Below are 14,969 nucleotides of genomic sequence, written 5' to 3'. Positions count from 1 at the left end.
GCAAGTGTATGGGAGCAAACGAGAGTGAGTAAGGTAGGGAGACAGTAATGGTTACTGGACCCCCATTTCGCCTCTGCCCTGAGTATGACATACTATGGAATGAAATACTCCCTTGGTCAGTTTGGGTCAGGTGCCTGAACTGTGTGTCCCAGCACTGCCTGTAGTGAGACAGCAAGAGCTGGGAATGCAACTGAAGTATCAGAAGTGGAGAAAGACCTTAAATTCAGTGCAGGCATTGCCCAGCGCCAGCTAAGATCTTATCAGTGCTGCTCTCTGCATCCAGGAACACAGCTTCCTAGCAGCCACAGTAAAGAGATTTAACTCTTTCCTGGCTGAATCCAGCATAGCAACAAATGGATTTAGAGAGGTGAGAAGAGTGAGGAAGCAATGAGGCAACACTAACCAGTGTGAAAATCTTGGTGTGTCAGCAGCCTGTATGCTAATACAGCCATATTGATAGAGCACAAGGGATCTTTAAAGAGGAATGTGAGAGGGAACAGAGAAACCAAGGCATAGATGGTGAGAAGGACCCTCTAAACCAAAAGGCACAGGAGAAGAGAAAACTCAGAGGTTTGGCAGTGGACAAAGAAATGTGGTGTTATGCTTTGACAGGAACTTTTAATAGGTGAGGAGAGATAGGAATAAGTCTGAAAATGAAGGGGAGTAGTTAATGTCTGATGAGGAAGAAGTAAAACAGGTGAAGTAGGGATGCCAAGAGTGGGATAACATGTTCAAAACTACAAAGCTGAAAAATAATCTTCACAGCAGCATAGTGGATGAATACAGGTAAGGCCAGAGAAAAGGATGCTGTAGGAAATAAGGCAAGTTCCAATGTAACTATATCTAGAGATGCCTGAAAGGACTACAGTAATATCCCACTTCTCTTAAACATGGAAATAATTCACTCTTTAAAGGTACTTGTCTTCTTCCTTTGTTTCTAGAGACAGTCTTGATATTAGTTACCTAAATTTAACCTTGTAAAATAAAATTAAGTCCCTCCTCCATCAGATCAACCAAACTAAAGATTTAAACACTACGTGATTCAAAGAACCCACAGGAAATCTGATATGAAAACACCACTCAGAGTACTCAATGAACACAGCATAAATCATACTGGGGGAGCAGAGGAGTGACAGAGGTCGTGAGACTGCATGAGGATGAAAATATTAAGAATTCTGTTTTGATTGTATGGAGCTTAACTTCATAGTTAATCAGGAAAGTTTTAATTTTTTTTTTTAATGTTAAATACTTGTTTTCTTGTAAGCATAAGGAAGTTGGTCCAAAATACTTGGGATTCATCACTGACTGTCTAGAGAAGGGCACAGGAATGTATTTTATCTTCTGTTTTATCAAGATCCTTTACCCTGAGAAACTAGACTTCATCTGGGACAAGACCAATTTTCTGAGACAATTCTAATCAACACACTTCTGTACAGGTGCCAAAATGCAATATTTTAATATTCATTTTAATTTCTGTTTTGTATTGGTCCTGACAAAACATTATCCTCTATACAATGTGTACCTAGATTTAGTCACCAAATCTGAGCTGTAATATACATACCGACACAGATGTACATATCTTCCTCATCTTAAATGTGTGAGTGGATTTGGTGAAAATCGTTTTCATATGTGGATTTTCCTGTCTGTCCTGGAATTTGGAAGAATTGCATTTGAGTATCTAGTACTTACTGACTTTGAGGTACCGTGTTCCAAATGATTAATGACTGTTTCGTTTAGGCTTTCCTTATCTCTTCATCATAGGTATTACAGACCAATTTCCAACAAATTGTTTACTATGTTAACCTGATGAAGATAAACTTTAACTTAACTTAAAGGTCAATACTTCTGTTTCAGGTGTGAAAAAATAACTGGTTTTTCCAAGCATGCAATAAAACATGCCTTTCTCAATTGTGCATGATTCCTCAATTAAAAGAAGTGATTTTGCCTGAAGCTTCTTTCAGATCTGATGTCAGAATGTCAGGTTATGCTACTCAAAGAAATATTTTTGATTTAAAGGATAGATCAACCTTTTTCTTTTAAACTTGGGAAACAAGACTTTCTCAAGGTTACAGCACTTGCTTTGTATGCATGGACTGACATTTTGGAAAACTGGTGTGGTCCCCTTGCAAACACCTCTATTTAATCCTTGTTCAGTATCTCAGCTCTTTCCACATTATTAAATTTATGTTACGTTGATCGGTAGTGAAGACTCTGCATTTATCATCAAGGCCTCAGAACTCCTTAGTTTCTCATGAGCCAAGACTAAAACAACCTGATTTTTTTAACTTCTGGAGATATGCTTGTTTTATGTGTCTTTAAAGAACTAAGAAGTGCAAGGTTCTGATCAGTCTGTTAGAGTTCTCTTATTGTTACAGGAAGCTAAATAAAATCTTATTTTTGATTTAAAACTGTACAACAAGAAGAAAAGAGCATAGATGTTCTTACTGTTAACAAAAGGAAAAAAAAAGGCACAATGTCAGCTATGAGTTTTACTTTCACTTGTTACTTACTAATTTAATACTCCAAAATTAAATGTGCCAGTGCCAAAATTACTGGGTCTGAGTACTTTTTAATTGATCTCTGATAACAAGATTACATAATGCACAATGTGAAGCAATCTATTGTAAGGACATCCTTAGAACAATACATACCATAGTCTCTCCTGCATATTCAAAACCTGGTTCAAATGTTGTAAGAGACAAAAATCAGATATCTTTTAATCTTGCCAGTAGTAATAAACATAGACATTTCTATAAAAGAGAGTTAAGAATTCTGGGTTTGTGAATGGATCTTGATTATTTCAGACCAGATAGTTTTGCCCTAAATTGTCTTGTGCACTTCAACAAGGACTTATATCATGCTTTTGAAACTTTTCTGTTCAGATTTCCCCATGTGGTATTTTAGATGATGAAGTCCTGGTTTGGGTCTTACTTTAGACATTGTTATTTTTCTACAGCAAACATCCTTCATTAATAAATTAATACAGTCATACTAGAAAACAATGAAAAATGTCCTTATCGGAAATTCACTTAGTTCTAGGAATTTGTCCAGTAAGATAGGTTTCAGATGCTCTTCAATTCCCATTTCAAAATTAAAGAGGTGAGGTAGATGTCAAAGAGAAATTAACTTTCTTCAATACCTGAGATTGTTACAGAGAGATCCTAGTACAACTTGTAGACAACTAAAACAGAATTACATGAATTACTGTCAAACTGACAGGGAATTTGCCACAACTGTGATAACAATAACAAAAAATTTCCTTTAAACAAGTCTAGCATTCCAAATGTACTGATTATAATTTCAGTCTTATTTGCTATTTGTTTCAGCTATTTATGTTTGTGTTTAAACAGTTCTTAAAATCATACTTCTTTATCCTTTGTAGATAATTTTATCAGGCAGTACAGCACAGCAAATATGGAATGATTTATTTACAACTACATAACTTTCCACCACAATCAAATCCTTCTAAAAAACACTATTCCTTTTTTTTTAAAGTGGGAAACACATTATAGTCTCACAGTCTTGCATACACAATTTTACATTTGACAATATAGTTCCATAGACATAGATGTGGTGATAGTGGACCAGCTTGTAAAACTATACATTGATAAAAGGAACCAGAAGTTCTTATGGCCACTCATCCTATCATTCTCCTTAAATCAGGCACTGGATTTGAATACACAACTCTTACAACAAACCTATGTGATATCTAAGAGTATATTTTTTATCTTAATTTAAAACCTGCAAAGCCCTGCAACTTCTACAGGTAGATTGTAGATGATTGTTGAGAACTGGGAAACCTTGATTTTCTCCTTTGTCCAGGCAAGATACAGCATTACACTCTCCGAATAAGCAACAAACATAATTGCTGGAGTACATGACATAATTTACACAAAATTGTTCAAATGCTTGTAACTAACTATACATTGTTTTTATTCCATGAAAATTGCCTGAAATAGAAACCTGAATTATGCAGTATTCCAGATTGCCCTCTAACTTAAAGCACACTTTAGAACATTAAGGTAAGCTAGGAAAATGAACATATAAATGAAAATAATGTTTAGAAAACTTTGCTGTGTAGGTGCTCTGTTCCAAAGTAAGAGGAAGTGTAGTACTATAATGTTCAGTGATGATAGGAAATACAGAAAAAAAATTCCTGATCTGTCAACTAGACTGCTGTTTGCTTATGAAACAATTCACCCATTTCCTGTATCTGCAGGGTAAGCTGAACTACAATGTTATCACTGGTGGTATATCTTTACTGACAATTGATGACTTAAAAAAAAATTTTTCAAAAAATTATTTATTATTTATTACTTAATTACAAAGTACCCACCATTGACTCAAAAAGGTACCACAAAATCAAGAATTTGGAAATTGTTAGGTACTTACCCCATCCTATCACAACGTATGTCTGTAGCAGTCGTCTTTCAGAGAGGACAACTGTTATCAGTAACGTACGCAAATAAATTCCTTCTACTAATAGCCAAAAATAATTTGCCCCAATGAAGTAATGCATGAAAAACTGGACAGTCCTGCAAATGATTACAATCTGTAGAAATGAGAGACCAGGAACCATTGTTAATATATAAAAGCTCTGACAAATCCTGGTTTTCTCTTTTTACTTCAGCAACAGTTTTCAAAACTAGCACATGGTTGTGATATAACTGTGGATCAGTCACATATCTCACAAGACTCTCCTTGCAGCTTGTGAGAGGCTGGAGGGGAGTGCAACAAATTAAAGGCTTCTACAGTGTCAGAGAGTTTGAGTAAAAGTGACAAGTAGGAAGAAGCAGAGACAGTGCAGGCTGGGGTGTCTGTTCTTTCTCATGATCTGTACATCAGAATGTTTATACATGAGCGACTAAAATAATTACCATTACCTACTAAAATAATCACCATTAACATCTTGCAAGTAATTTTGCTTCTAGACATGGTCAAACTATATTTATACAGCATCATACAAATCTAATTATCCAGAGTAGTTGCAAAATTGGTTGAGTTCACCTCAACAGCTTTCCTGATGACACCAAGCTGTGTGGCATGGTTGACATGCTGGAGTGAAGGGATGCCATCCAAAGGGACCTGGAGAGGCTGGAGAGGTGGGACCATGCCAACCTCATGGAGTTCAACAAGGCCAAGTGCAAGGTCCTGCACCTGGGTCAGGACAATCCCAAATACAAGTACAGGCTGGATGGAGAGTGGATAGAGAGCAGCCCTGAGGAGAAGGACTTCGGGGTACTGGTAGGTGAAAAGCTGGGCATGAGTTAGCAGTGTGTGCTGGCAGCCCAGAAAGCCAGCTGTGTCTTGGGCTGTATCCAGAGCAACGTGACCAATAGGGCAAGGAAGGTTACCTCTACTCTGCTCTCGAGGACCCCACCTGGAGTACTGTGTCCAGCTGTGGAGCCCTCAACATAAGAAGGATATCGACCAGTTGGGGTGGGTCCAGAGAAGGCCATGAAGTTGAGGGCTGGAGAATGTCTACTATGAAGAGAGGCTGAGAGAATTTGGCTTGTTCAGCCTGGACTCCAGGGAGACCGTATTGCAGCCTTCCAGTACTTGAAGAAGACCTATAAGGAAGCTGGAGGGGGACTTTTTACAAGGGTCTGTAGTGACAGGACAACGGGTAATGGGTTTAAACTGAAAGCAGGTAGATTTAGATTGGATATCAGGAAAAAATTCTTCCTGGAGAGGGTGGTGAAGCACTGGAACAGGTTGTCTAGAGAAGCTGTGGATGCCTCATCCCTAGAAGTGTTCAAGGCCAGGCTGGATGAGGCTTTGAGCAACTGGGTCTCCTAGAAGGTGTCCCTGCCCATGGCAGGGGGGTTGGAACTAGATGATCTTTAAGGTCACCTAAATCATTCTATGATATTATGATTCTATGAAATGAGACATGCTGTTATTCCTTTATCTAAACAAGTGTAAGAAAATTAGTACATTTTCCTAGTACAGAAAATCCTTTAAACTATTTTTCTCTCTTAGTATTCTTTCACAGGAAATACATTGTTTGATAACGATGTCTTAAAACAAGATTTGTCTGCATTGATTGTGCTATGCATACCAAAAGTGAATAAATAAATTATTATATAAGTGCCAAATATGTAGATTCTTCCTAAAAACTACACATGTAAGTCTTTTTCACATTTTTTTTCTTGATTACCCCAAGCATTATCAGCAAAATTTCAGTATTCAAAGCTCAGCTAACAAATATCTCAAAGCTTGCTGCTGTACAGCAAACTTCTGAAACTCTAACAGTTATTGCTTCTAACAGCAGACATTTACTGTTAGCAATGTACTAACAAATTACCTCAGGACTGAGATATAATATCCATCCAGTTTCATCATTTGGTCTTTTGGAATAAATATTGTAGTATACAGTGTCTTTTATAAGAACTGCTGTGGCACGCAAAATAAAAGATGCAAATAAATTCATATGGATGTAGTTTCTTGTGCAGTGAAGTTTTCTGTGGGAAAAAAAATAATTAATTAATCATCTGGAATATGTTTAATTTGCAGAAATAAAAAAACCCCAAAACTGTTGTATTTCTATTGTTGCCATCAATGGATTTTGATTAGAAATTGCTTTTATAATACTTACTAGGAAAATACAAGCCAAGCAATAAATTCAATTACATGGAAAAAAGAATGTGAGTACTGGGGTCTGCACTTTTAAAATGCATGCAAATTTGTACTAACCTGAGCAAAGAGAGTATAAGTAGAGCTAGTAGAAGTGAGATGAGAGAAAAATAATATCCTATAGTGTACAACAGCTGTAATGTGGTAAGTAATTTATGTTCTTCTTCCTAGGAAAAAAGGACAAAAATGTATTATACCTGCAGGCAGGCAGACAGATCACGAACACAACTCAGAGACTTTTGAGTCCCACTTCTTTGTGTTGCAAGGTAGTCAGGGGAGATTTCTGATGCCTGCTCCTTGCACTGCCTCATGAAACCATTGCATGACAGAGACACTTACAGCCAGCCTTAATTTATTTTTAATTTCGAAGGCACTCATGGTCTCATTTCCAGATTGCTCCTGCACAAACATCATTCTTAGTCTGGTTTTCAGCTAATCGTTGCTGTAATTACATGCACCAAATGGCTCACAGTTGTTTAATAACTGCAGAGATTAAGTCACTCAACCTTTACATGCAAGTGCAGTTCCTATGTGTGTGGTCTGGCAGACACAGCTACAAATCAGTTGTCTGTAGAATTTTGAGAGTCAGCTCTGTCTACCGTCATTGAAATAGACTGACTTTTGCAAAGGGTTCAAAGAAAAAAGATCAAAATTATTAAACTAGAGTTGTCTAGAATGTCTTTGAATGATGAATAAGACCTCAGAGGAGGAAGGGAGGCATTCACACTTTCTTTCCACTTTGCTTCATTTAACACTTCTTCCTGCTATGTTTTTCTATTTAGCTGCTTATATCTACCTCTCATCTCTTCATATTGCTTTTCTATCTCAGGAAAAGCTTCTCTGCAGAGAGGATGTAGAGATAGAGGATATGTGACCTTCATAATCCATATTTGGCCTTCAAAAATTTTCTTGGAACCTGTGTTTTTTCCTCAGTGATTTTGCTTTTTTCTTCATGAATTTTCTTACTGCTCAGCACCAGGGACCTTCCTGCCAGTGATTGTCTCTAATCAATTTATGTTAATGAGTTCTATCTGAATAGCATACATGAGCTGAGTCTGCTGGCAGAAACTCTTCTTGGATAGGGTGAAAGTGCCCAGGAGAGCAGTGTGAGTGCAAAGGATTCCCATAGTAGAGTCATTAGAGTTTAGTAAAAACTTAGTACTTGGGGATCCTGAACTAACAGTGATTAATAAAGTAATCAATAAAATAATGTTACTCAATAAAGTAATAGTAACAGTAACAGTGTCCACCCAGTAAAATATGAAAAAAGTAAAAAATAATCAATAGTAATGTTGTCTAAAGAAAATACTTGATGAATACAGAATGGATGGGGATGGCCCCAGGGGCAGGAACTTGTCCCCAGATCATCAAACCTTGTGTCTTGGTTTAATCCAAAAGCATAACCTCATGCCAAGAAAATTAACTCTGTCCTGACTAAAACCAGCACACCTTCGTAACACCGAACTGCTCTCAAATAGACAGTAAGAACCTCGAAAAAAGATGATAAATTTCTGCTTTCATATGTAAAGGCAGGAGTAAGGAATGACTGACTCATCTTTCACTGTGGTGGTTTCTTCTTTGTTGTTATTTGGTATATAAGACCTGGTTTATTTCTCAAAATTTGTGCCAGCTTTCCAGAGTTACCACCTAACACCTGTGCAGTCATGCAGTAAACAAGTATCTTGACTCCATGTGTGGATCAGCTTATTGCACAGAGTGAAGAACCCAGATTTGGGACAACGTTAAAGTGCTTACCTAAGAGAATTTTGACTTCAGGGAAGATGAACTCTGTGGCAAAAGAAATTGCAAGAAGATAAAACCAGATAAGCTGCATACTTTACTATTATCTGAAACTGCTGCACTCTTTACAAGTCACTGCTCAGTTTTGCAAGCAGGCAACAGGATCAGATCCCTGTTTCACAGCTTGAACTGTCCTTTACCTGAAGCCTAATTCTGGTGGTGGATGTGAGCTTGCTCAGTTGCAAACTGCCTTCTCACAGAGAACACAAGCCAGGCTTCTTTGCAGATACAAAGCAAGGGTGTGATTCCCAGCTTCACAAACCAGAGCTGATCAGTATTTATTTTCATTTTATCTTCAGTACAAAGAGCTGAGCACTGTCAAGATGAGAGTACCTATTTTACTCTTTATTCAGCTAGGGAGAGCCACTCCCCCCAGAGCTGACAGACCCCAATGCTTGGGCTGCAAACTCTACCACACTGGCGAGGATCGCTTTTGCAGTATGATGAATCTTCCAGTCTGCGACTAGCTAAATTTGAAAGAACAAATTAAGGGCTCATTAAATGCTAAAAAGCTCAGGAAGTGGCAGAGAATGAGGTTGTCTGGCCTTTGCAGACTACAACAATTTGGGGCAAATGAGATGCTTTGAATCAAAGTTATATACTTGTCAAGCTGCAGTCTATTTCAAATTTATTAAGAGAAATTCAGCAAATGTGGACACTGGACTCTGAACAGAAAATAATTTTTATCATCTAAATCAGGAATCTCCCTCCTTAATCTTTTCTCCTCTGCTTCTTCTAAATAAAATAATAGGCTTCCATTTGGCAATCTAAATTAAATATGAACATGTTTTGCAGGTACTCAGTGGAAATGTTCCATCAGTTACTCAAGAAAGGAATAAGAAGATTAAAATATTAAACCATAATATAAACCATACTTACTTTTTTTTGGAAATGATTTTTCTCAGAACATTCTGAACTATCACGCCAAATGTCTGTGGAGTTTTCTCTTGTTTGCCAAGTCCCTTCATCCAAGCAGACTCTGTATACATTTCCTACATTCCCTGAAAGTAAACAAAGGTTTTATTTGAAAGGTCAAAATGAAGATTTCATTTTCCATAGATGTTTTAAAGATTTCTCCCTTACACCATAATAGACACCATCCCAACCCCACTCAAAAAAGGAATAAAACCCACTTTTCTTTTGCATTTGACAATATGTTTTTTCATATTTACACAGAACAAAATAGGAATATAGTCTACCAGAAAAATATTTCCAGAATATACCTGGTATTTACAAAAAATACAGAGTTACTATATCCAAAAGAAAAGCATGCATCTCACTTTACTTCTTTTTCTTCATTAAGCTCATAAGTATGGGTGACACATTGCCCAGGCTGCACAGTCAAAATTGTAGGAGGAAGAGTGTAGATTTGTTGTCAAAAGAAAACAGTTAGCAGTCAATAAAACCAGGTTTCAAAACCAGGTGGGCTTGTGTAATTGATGAATGGGGGATGGATGGAGATGGCCAGACAATACGGAACTGTTAAAAGCACAGATGGAGAAAAAGAGTAAATAATTAAACATGGACAACAATTTTGTGCCTCAGTTCAGAAAAGAGGTGAAAAGAGGTGATATAAGAAAGCCCTCAGACACTTCAGAGGACACTGGGACAAGAGAGACCAGCACCATCTGTCCTTTTGCGTATTCCCAATATAAACGTGAAGAGGAGTTACCACTATCACATTACCGTTTTCCAACCATGGCAAATATGAAGGACAAGGAACAGAGACATTTCCTGGGGGTGAGTAAGGCCAGCAAACAAATTGATCAAATGTCCCATTACAGTATATTCCTGGTGAGAGAAGCAAATAGAAGTTTTACAAGAAGTTCAGACAATCATGAAAACTATTGTATACTGTTCCAGGTAACTTGTAAGCTACTGCAGAGTATTTACAAGATGTAGCAGATAAACTTGGTGCACTGTGCAATTCTCAGTGCATGTTGCAGAAATGACTGCTACCCTTTTTCCCTGGATCTACACAACAGTAGCAAGTTTTATATGCTTCATTGTGAGAAAAGGGTATTGCTCTAAATCATCCTGAGACCTCTGTTTTGCAAATGTAATACAGATTCCAGCCGTGCTGTCACTCACTGTTTTTGGTACATGACACAGATTATTTTTCTGGTAAATGGAAGATAGTCCACCTTTCATGATCCCTGTGACATCAGTTTGTTCTCAGTTCAGACCACTGCCAGCTTCTTGGATAGTGACTACTCTTAGCCTTTGGACAATAGAGGTTAGGGAGCTAGTAATATCTCAGACTAACTCAGTTTTAAGCTTCACGGGTATCACATCACTCACAAGAATTAAGGTTAAGATAAAACATTTGATAATGCAGAATGGAATTGGTGCAATCTGTTTACACTAATATAAAATAAAATGCATTATTTGCCACACTAGTCTATTAGTTTCTGTCTTCTAGGGTAAGCTGAATTTCTCCTCCCTTAAATTTAATGCTTTTGCTCATCCAAAACTAAGAGAGTATATCCTGGCTTGTTTTCCATAATACTTAGCAATAGTTAGGGAAAGTTGTGTGGAAACAATACAGGGAGAAACAAAGATAGCTGTGTGCTGTCTCACCAGCATCCCTTTGGGGTGCTTCTGCTAAAATACAGAGAACAGTATGTGCATTCTTAGAAATTACCTTGTACCTTTGAGGCTGAACATCTATAGACCCATCTGCCTTATGACCTGTATAGCTGTTAACATTCAGACCTGTATTTTTATCGTTCCTGTTCAAGCTTTTTTCAAGTGTGGATTGGGTAGGCTGCCAGAAGAAAAATATTTTTTTCTCCATTTCAGGAAAACTGGAGTTCTGAGTCCCTGTAGTTCTCCTGATCACCTGCTACAAACTACTGCCCTCTAATATCTTGCTATGTGTCACTGCTTTTGTCCTCCTGAATCATGTGGCTTAGTTCTAATTGCCACCCAAAGCCATCATTCTCTTCCTTCCACCATAATACAGTCTTCTTTTACATTGTGCTAAGGGTTTCTGCACACCAGGTTTTCACCAAAGGTCTTTGATCCAGATTCTCTTTATTTCTTGTCAGTTTTAGCTATTAGATATCTTGCAGATGCACTGGTTGGGCTGATCTGTGCTTTGTCTCTCTTGCTTTCTTTAAAAACTTTCATTCCCTCTTCAATCCAGAGGAGAGGAGAGGAGAGGAGAGGAGAGGAGAGGAGAGGAATTTCCAAAATTTCAAAGGCAAACAAAAAGAAAAAAAATGAAAGAGAGAGGAGAGGAGAGGAGAGGAGAGGAGAGGAGAGGAGAGGAGAGGAGAGGAGAGGAGAGGAGAGGAGAGGAGAGGAGAGGAGAGGAGAGGAGAGGAATTTCCAAAATTTCAAAGGCAAACAAAAAGCAAAACATTGTAAGATCATACTTTTCTTGGTACCTGTGTCCTGCCACTAGAAAGCACATGCCCAGAGATGATCAGACTTCCTAGATAGTATATTTTATTGGGGGTAAGAGTAACTCAGCTTTGTTATGCTGGCCATACATGCTGTTCTGATGAACCCTCTGTCACAAATACACCTTTCTTTCCGAGAAAGACTCCTAAACATTTCTACTGTGTATCTTCATTAGTAATTCTCTGACTTCTGTTCAGAAAGGTGAATGCCTTTGAAACCTTGAAGTCAGATAAAGACACAACATAGACAGAAAACATATAATTATATTGTTGGCATCTAGTAACAAGTATTATTTTCTCATCACACAAAAAACCAAAATGAAGAAGGGGACAGTGAAGTGGACAAAGAAGAACAGATAACTGCTTCAACTGAGTGACACTCTGACCCTTCCTGTATGTGCTCTTGCTACAGTGACTCTCCTACATAACATCTTGCATAGTAACCAGACCAGTTAGTTGCTTGCTTCAAAGGGAACAAGTCCAAAACCAGCTTACCTGCATTTTTTGGGGACCTAAGACAGCCCAGATGCATCACACTGATGGCAGATGTTTTGTTTGTACATGCTCAAATTGACACTGCATTGTAATAGAAGCATAACAAATTTGACAGAGGTAACAGCCTGGTTTTACTGCCTCAAACAGCTTAGGAATAAAAAATTATGTGCAACCCATGCAAGTACCTAAACTGTTGAAATTCTCAGATTCTAAGTTCTCACCATGGAAATGAATACTGGCAGAACTAGCTTTAAACATTTTTGATGGTTTTCCCCTTTGGCATAGTAGTACTAGAAGAAGCACTGAAATAATATTCCATGACATAAAATCACAGAATATTTTAGGTTGGAAAATGTCTTTACTATCAAGTCCAGATGTTAAACTAACACTACCAATAACAGCGCTAAACCATGGTCCTAAGCGGAACATGTCTTTTAAATACCCCCAGGGATGGTGCTGACTCAACCACCTCCCTGGGCAGCCTGTTCCAAAGCTTGACAACATTTTCTATAAAGAATCATAGATTGGTTTAGGCTGGAAGGATCTTAAAGATCATCTAGTTCCAATGCCCTGCCATGGGCAGGGACCCCTTCCCCTAGACCAGGTTGCTCAAAGCCACATCCAGCCTGGCCTTGAACACTTTCAGGGGTGAGGCATCCAAAACTTCTCTGGCAACCTGTTCCAGTGCCTCACCACCCTCTCCATGAAGAAATTCTTCCTGATATCTAAATCTACTCACTTTCAATTTAAACCCATTATCCCTTGTCCAGTCACTACAGGCCCTTGTGAAAAGTCCTCTCCCAGCTTTCTTGTAGGCCCCCTTGAGGTATTGGAAGGCTGCAATGACGTCTCCTGGGAGCTGCCTCTTCTCCAGGCTGAACAAGCCCAGTTCTCTCAGCCTTTCATCATAGGAGAGGTGCTCCAGCCCTCTGATCATCTTCATGGCCTCCTCTGGACTCACTCCAACTGGTTGATATCCTTCTTCTGTTGAAGTTTCCACAGCTGGACACAGCACTCCAAGTGAGGTCTCACAAGAGAAGAGTAGAGGGGGAGAATCACTTCCCTCGCCCTGCTGGCCACACTTCTCCTGATGCACCCCAAGATAAGGTTGGCTTTCTGGGCTGCCAACGCACACGGCTGGCTCATGTTCAGCTTTTTGTCCACCAGTAGTCCCAAGTCCTTCTCCTCAGGGGTCTGCTTTCTATCCATTCTCCACCCAGCCTGTACTTGTGCTTGGGATTGCCCCAACCCAGGTGCAGGACCTTGCACTTGGCCTTGTTGAACTCCATGAGATTGGCACAGTCTCACCTCTCCAGCTTGTCAAGGTCGCTCTGGATGGCATCCCTTCTCTCCAGTGTGTTGACTGCACGACACTGCTGAGTGTCATTGGCAAACTTGCTGAGGATGCCCTCAATCCCCCAATCCATGTCACTGACAAAGATGTTGAACAGCTCTGGTCCCAACACCAACCCCTGAGGAATGCTGCTCATCACTGGTCTCCACTCAAACACTGAGCAGTTGACAACAACTCTCAGTGCGACCACCCCGCCAGTTCCTTATTCAGTGAGTGGTCCATCGGTCAAATCCATGTGTCCAGTTTAGAGACAAGGATGTCATGCAGAATGCTATCAAAGGCTTTGAACAAGTCCAGGTAAATTACATTGGTGGCCTATCTTCTATCCATCTTCTATCTATTGGTGGATAGAAGGCCACCATATTAGTGAGGCATGATCTGCCCTTGGTGAAGCCTTGTTGGCTGTCACCAATCACATCCTTGTTTTCCATGTGCCTTAGCATCTTTGCAGGAGGATCTACTCGATGGTCTGGCCACACACAGAGGTGAGACTGGCTGGCCTGCAGTTCCCTGGATCCTCCTTTTTTCCCTTTTTAAAGATGGGGGTTATGTTTCCCCTTTTCCAGTCAGTGGAAACTTCACCAGACTGCCACGACTTTTCGAATATGACGGATAGAGGTTTAACAGCTTCTTCTGCTAGATCTTTTAGGATCCATAGAGGTATTCCACCAGGTCCCACGGACTTGTGCACCTTCAGCTTCCTTAGGTGCTCCTGAACCTGATCGTCTCTAACCATGGGCATCTTTCCATTTTCCTAGTCCCTGCCCTTGCCTTCCGTGACTTGGGGTGTTTGGCTTGCACATTTGCCAGTGAAGATCAACGGAAAAAATAATTGAGCAGCTCAGCATTCTCCATATCCTGTGAAACCAGCTCTCCCATTTCTTTCTGAAGAAGGCCCACATTTTCCCTGATCTTCCTTTTATCCCCTATGTACCTATAGAAGCCCTTCTTGTTGCTCTTAATGTCCCCGGCCAGGTTTAATCCTGTCAGGGCTTTAGCTTTCCTAACCTGATCTCTGACCTCTCGGACAACTTTCCTGTACTCCGCCCAGGCTCCTTGTCCCTGCTTCCCGTCACTGTAGGCTTCCTTTTTGCACCTCAGTTTGTCCAGGAGCTGCTTTTTCATCCACATAGACCTTCCAGTGTTTTTACCCAACTTCCACTTCATTGGGATACATTGCTCCTGAGCTTTGAGGAGAAGATCCTCCAAAGCTGGAAAGTACTCAGCAGTGCTTTTCATGGTAACCTGGAACTTGACCTTGTTGAACCTCATACATT

The 14,969-nt window shown here is 39.5% G+C and overlaps 1 protein-coding gene across 1 annotated transcript; it reads right to left on the bottom strand.

Moving 5' to 3' along the window:
- Positions 1 to 4,392: 4,392 nt before the first annotated feature.
- Positions 4,393 to 14,434, bottom strand: LOC104504151 (glucagon-like peptide 2 receptor; the record flags this gene model as incomplete). The annotated part of the gene is made up of 6 exons (XM_010156020.1): positions 14,275 to 14,434; positions 10,123 to 10,227; positions 9,316 to 9,437; positions 6,697 to 6,803; positions 6,308 to 6,464; positions 4,393 to 4,552 (listed from the first exon to the last, which is right to left on the bottom strand). Coding segments are annotated over exons 1-6 (811 nt in total), but the record flags the coding sequence as incomplete, so codon positions are not given.
- Between the last annotated feature and the right edge of the window lie 535 nt (positions 14,435 to 14,969).

Source organism: Eurypyga helias, unplaced genomic scaffold, assembly GCF_000690775.1.
Source record: "Eurypyga helias isolate BGI_N326 unplaced genomic scaffold, ASM69077v1 scaffold837, whole genome shotgun sequence".
Lineage (NCBI taxonomy): Eukaryota > Metazoa > Chordata > Aves > Eurypygiformes > Eurypygidae > Eurypyga > Eurypyga helias.
The sequence above is the reverse complement of the archived record's forward strand: the minus strand, read 5'-3'. Positions and strand labels throughout refer to the sequence as shown.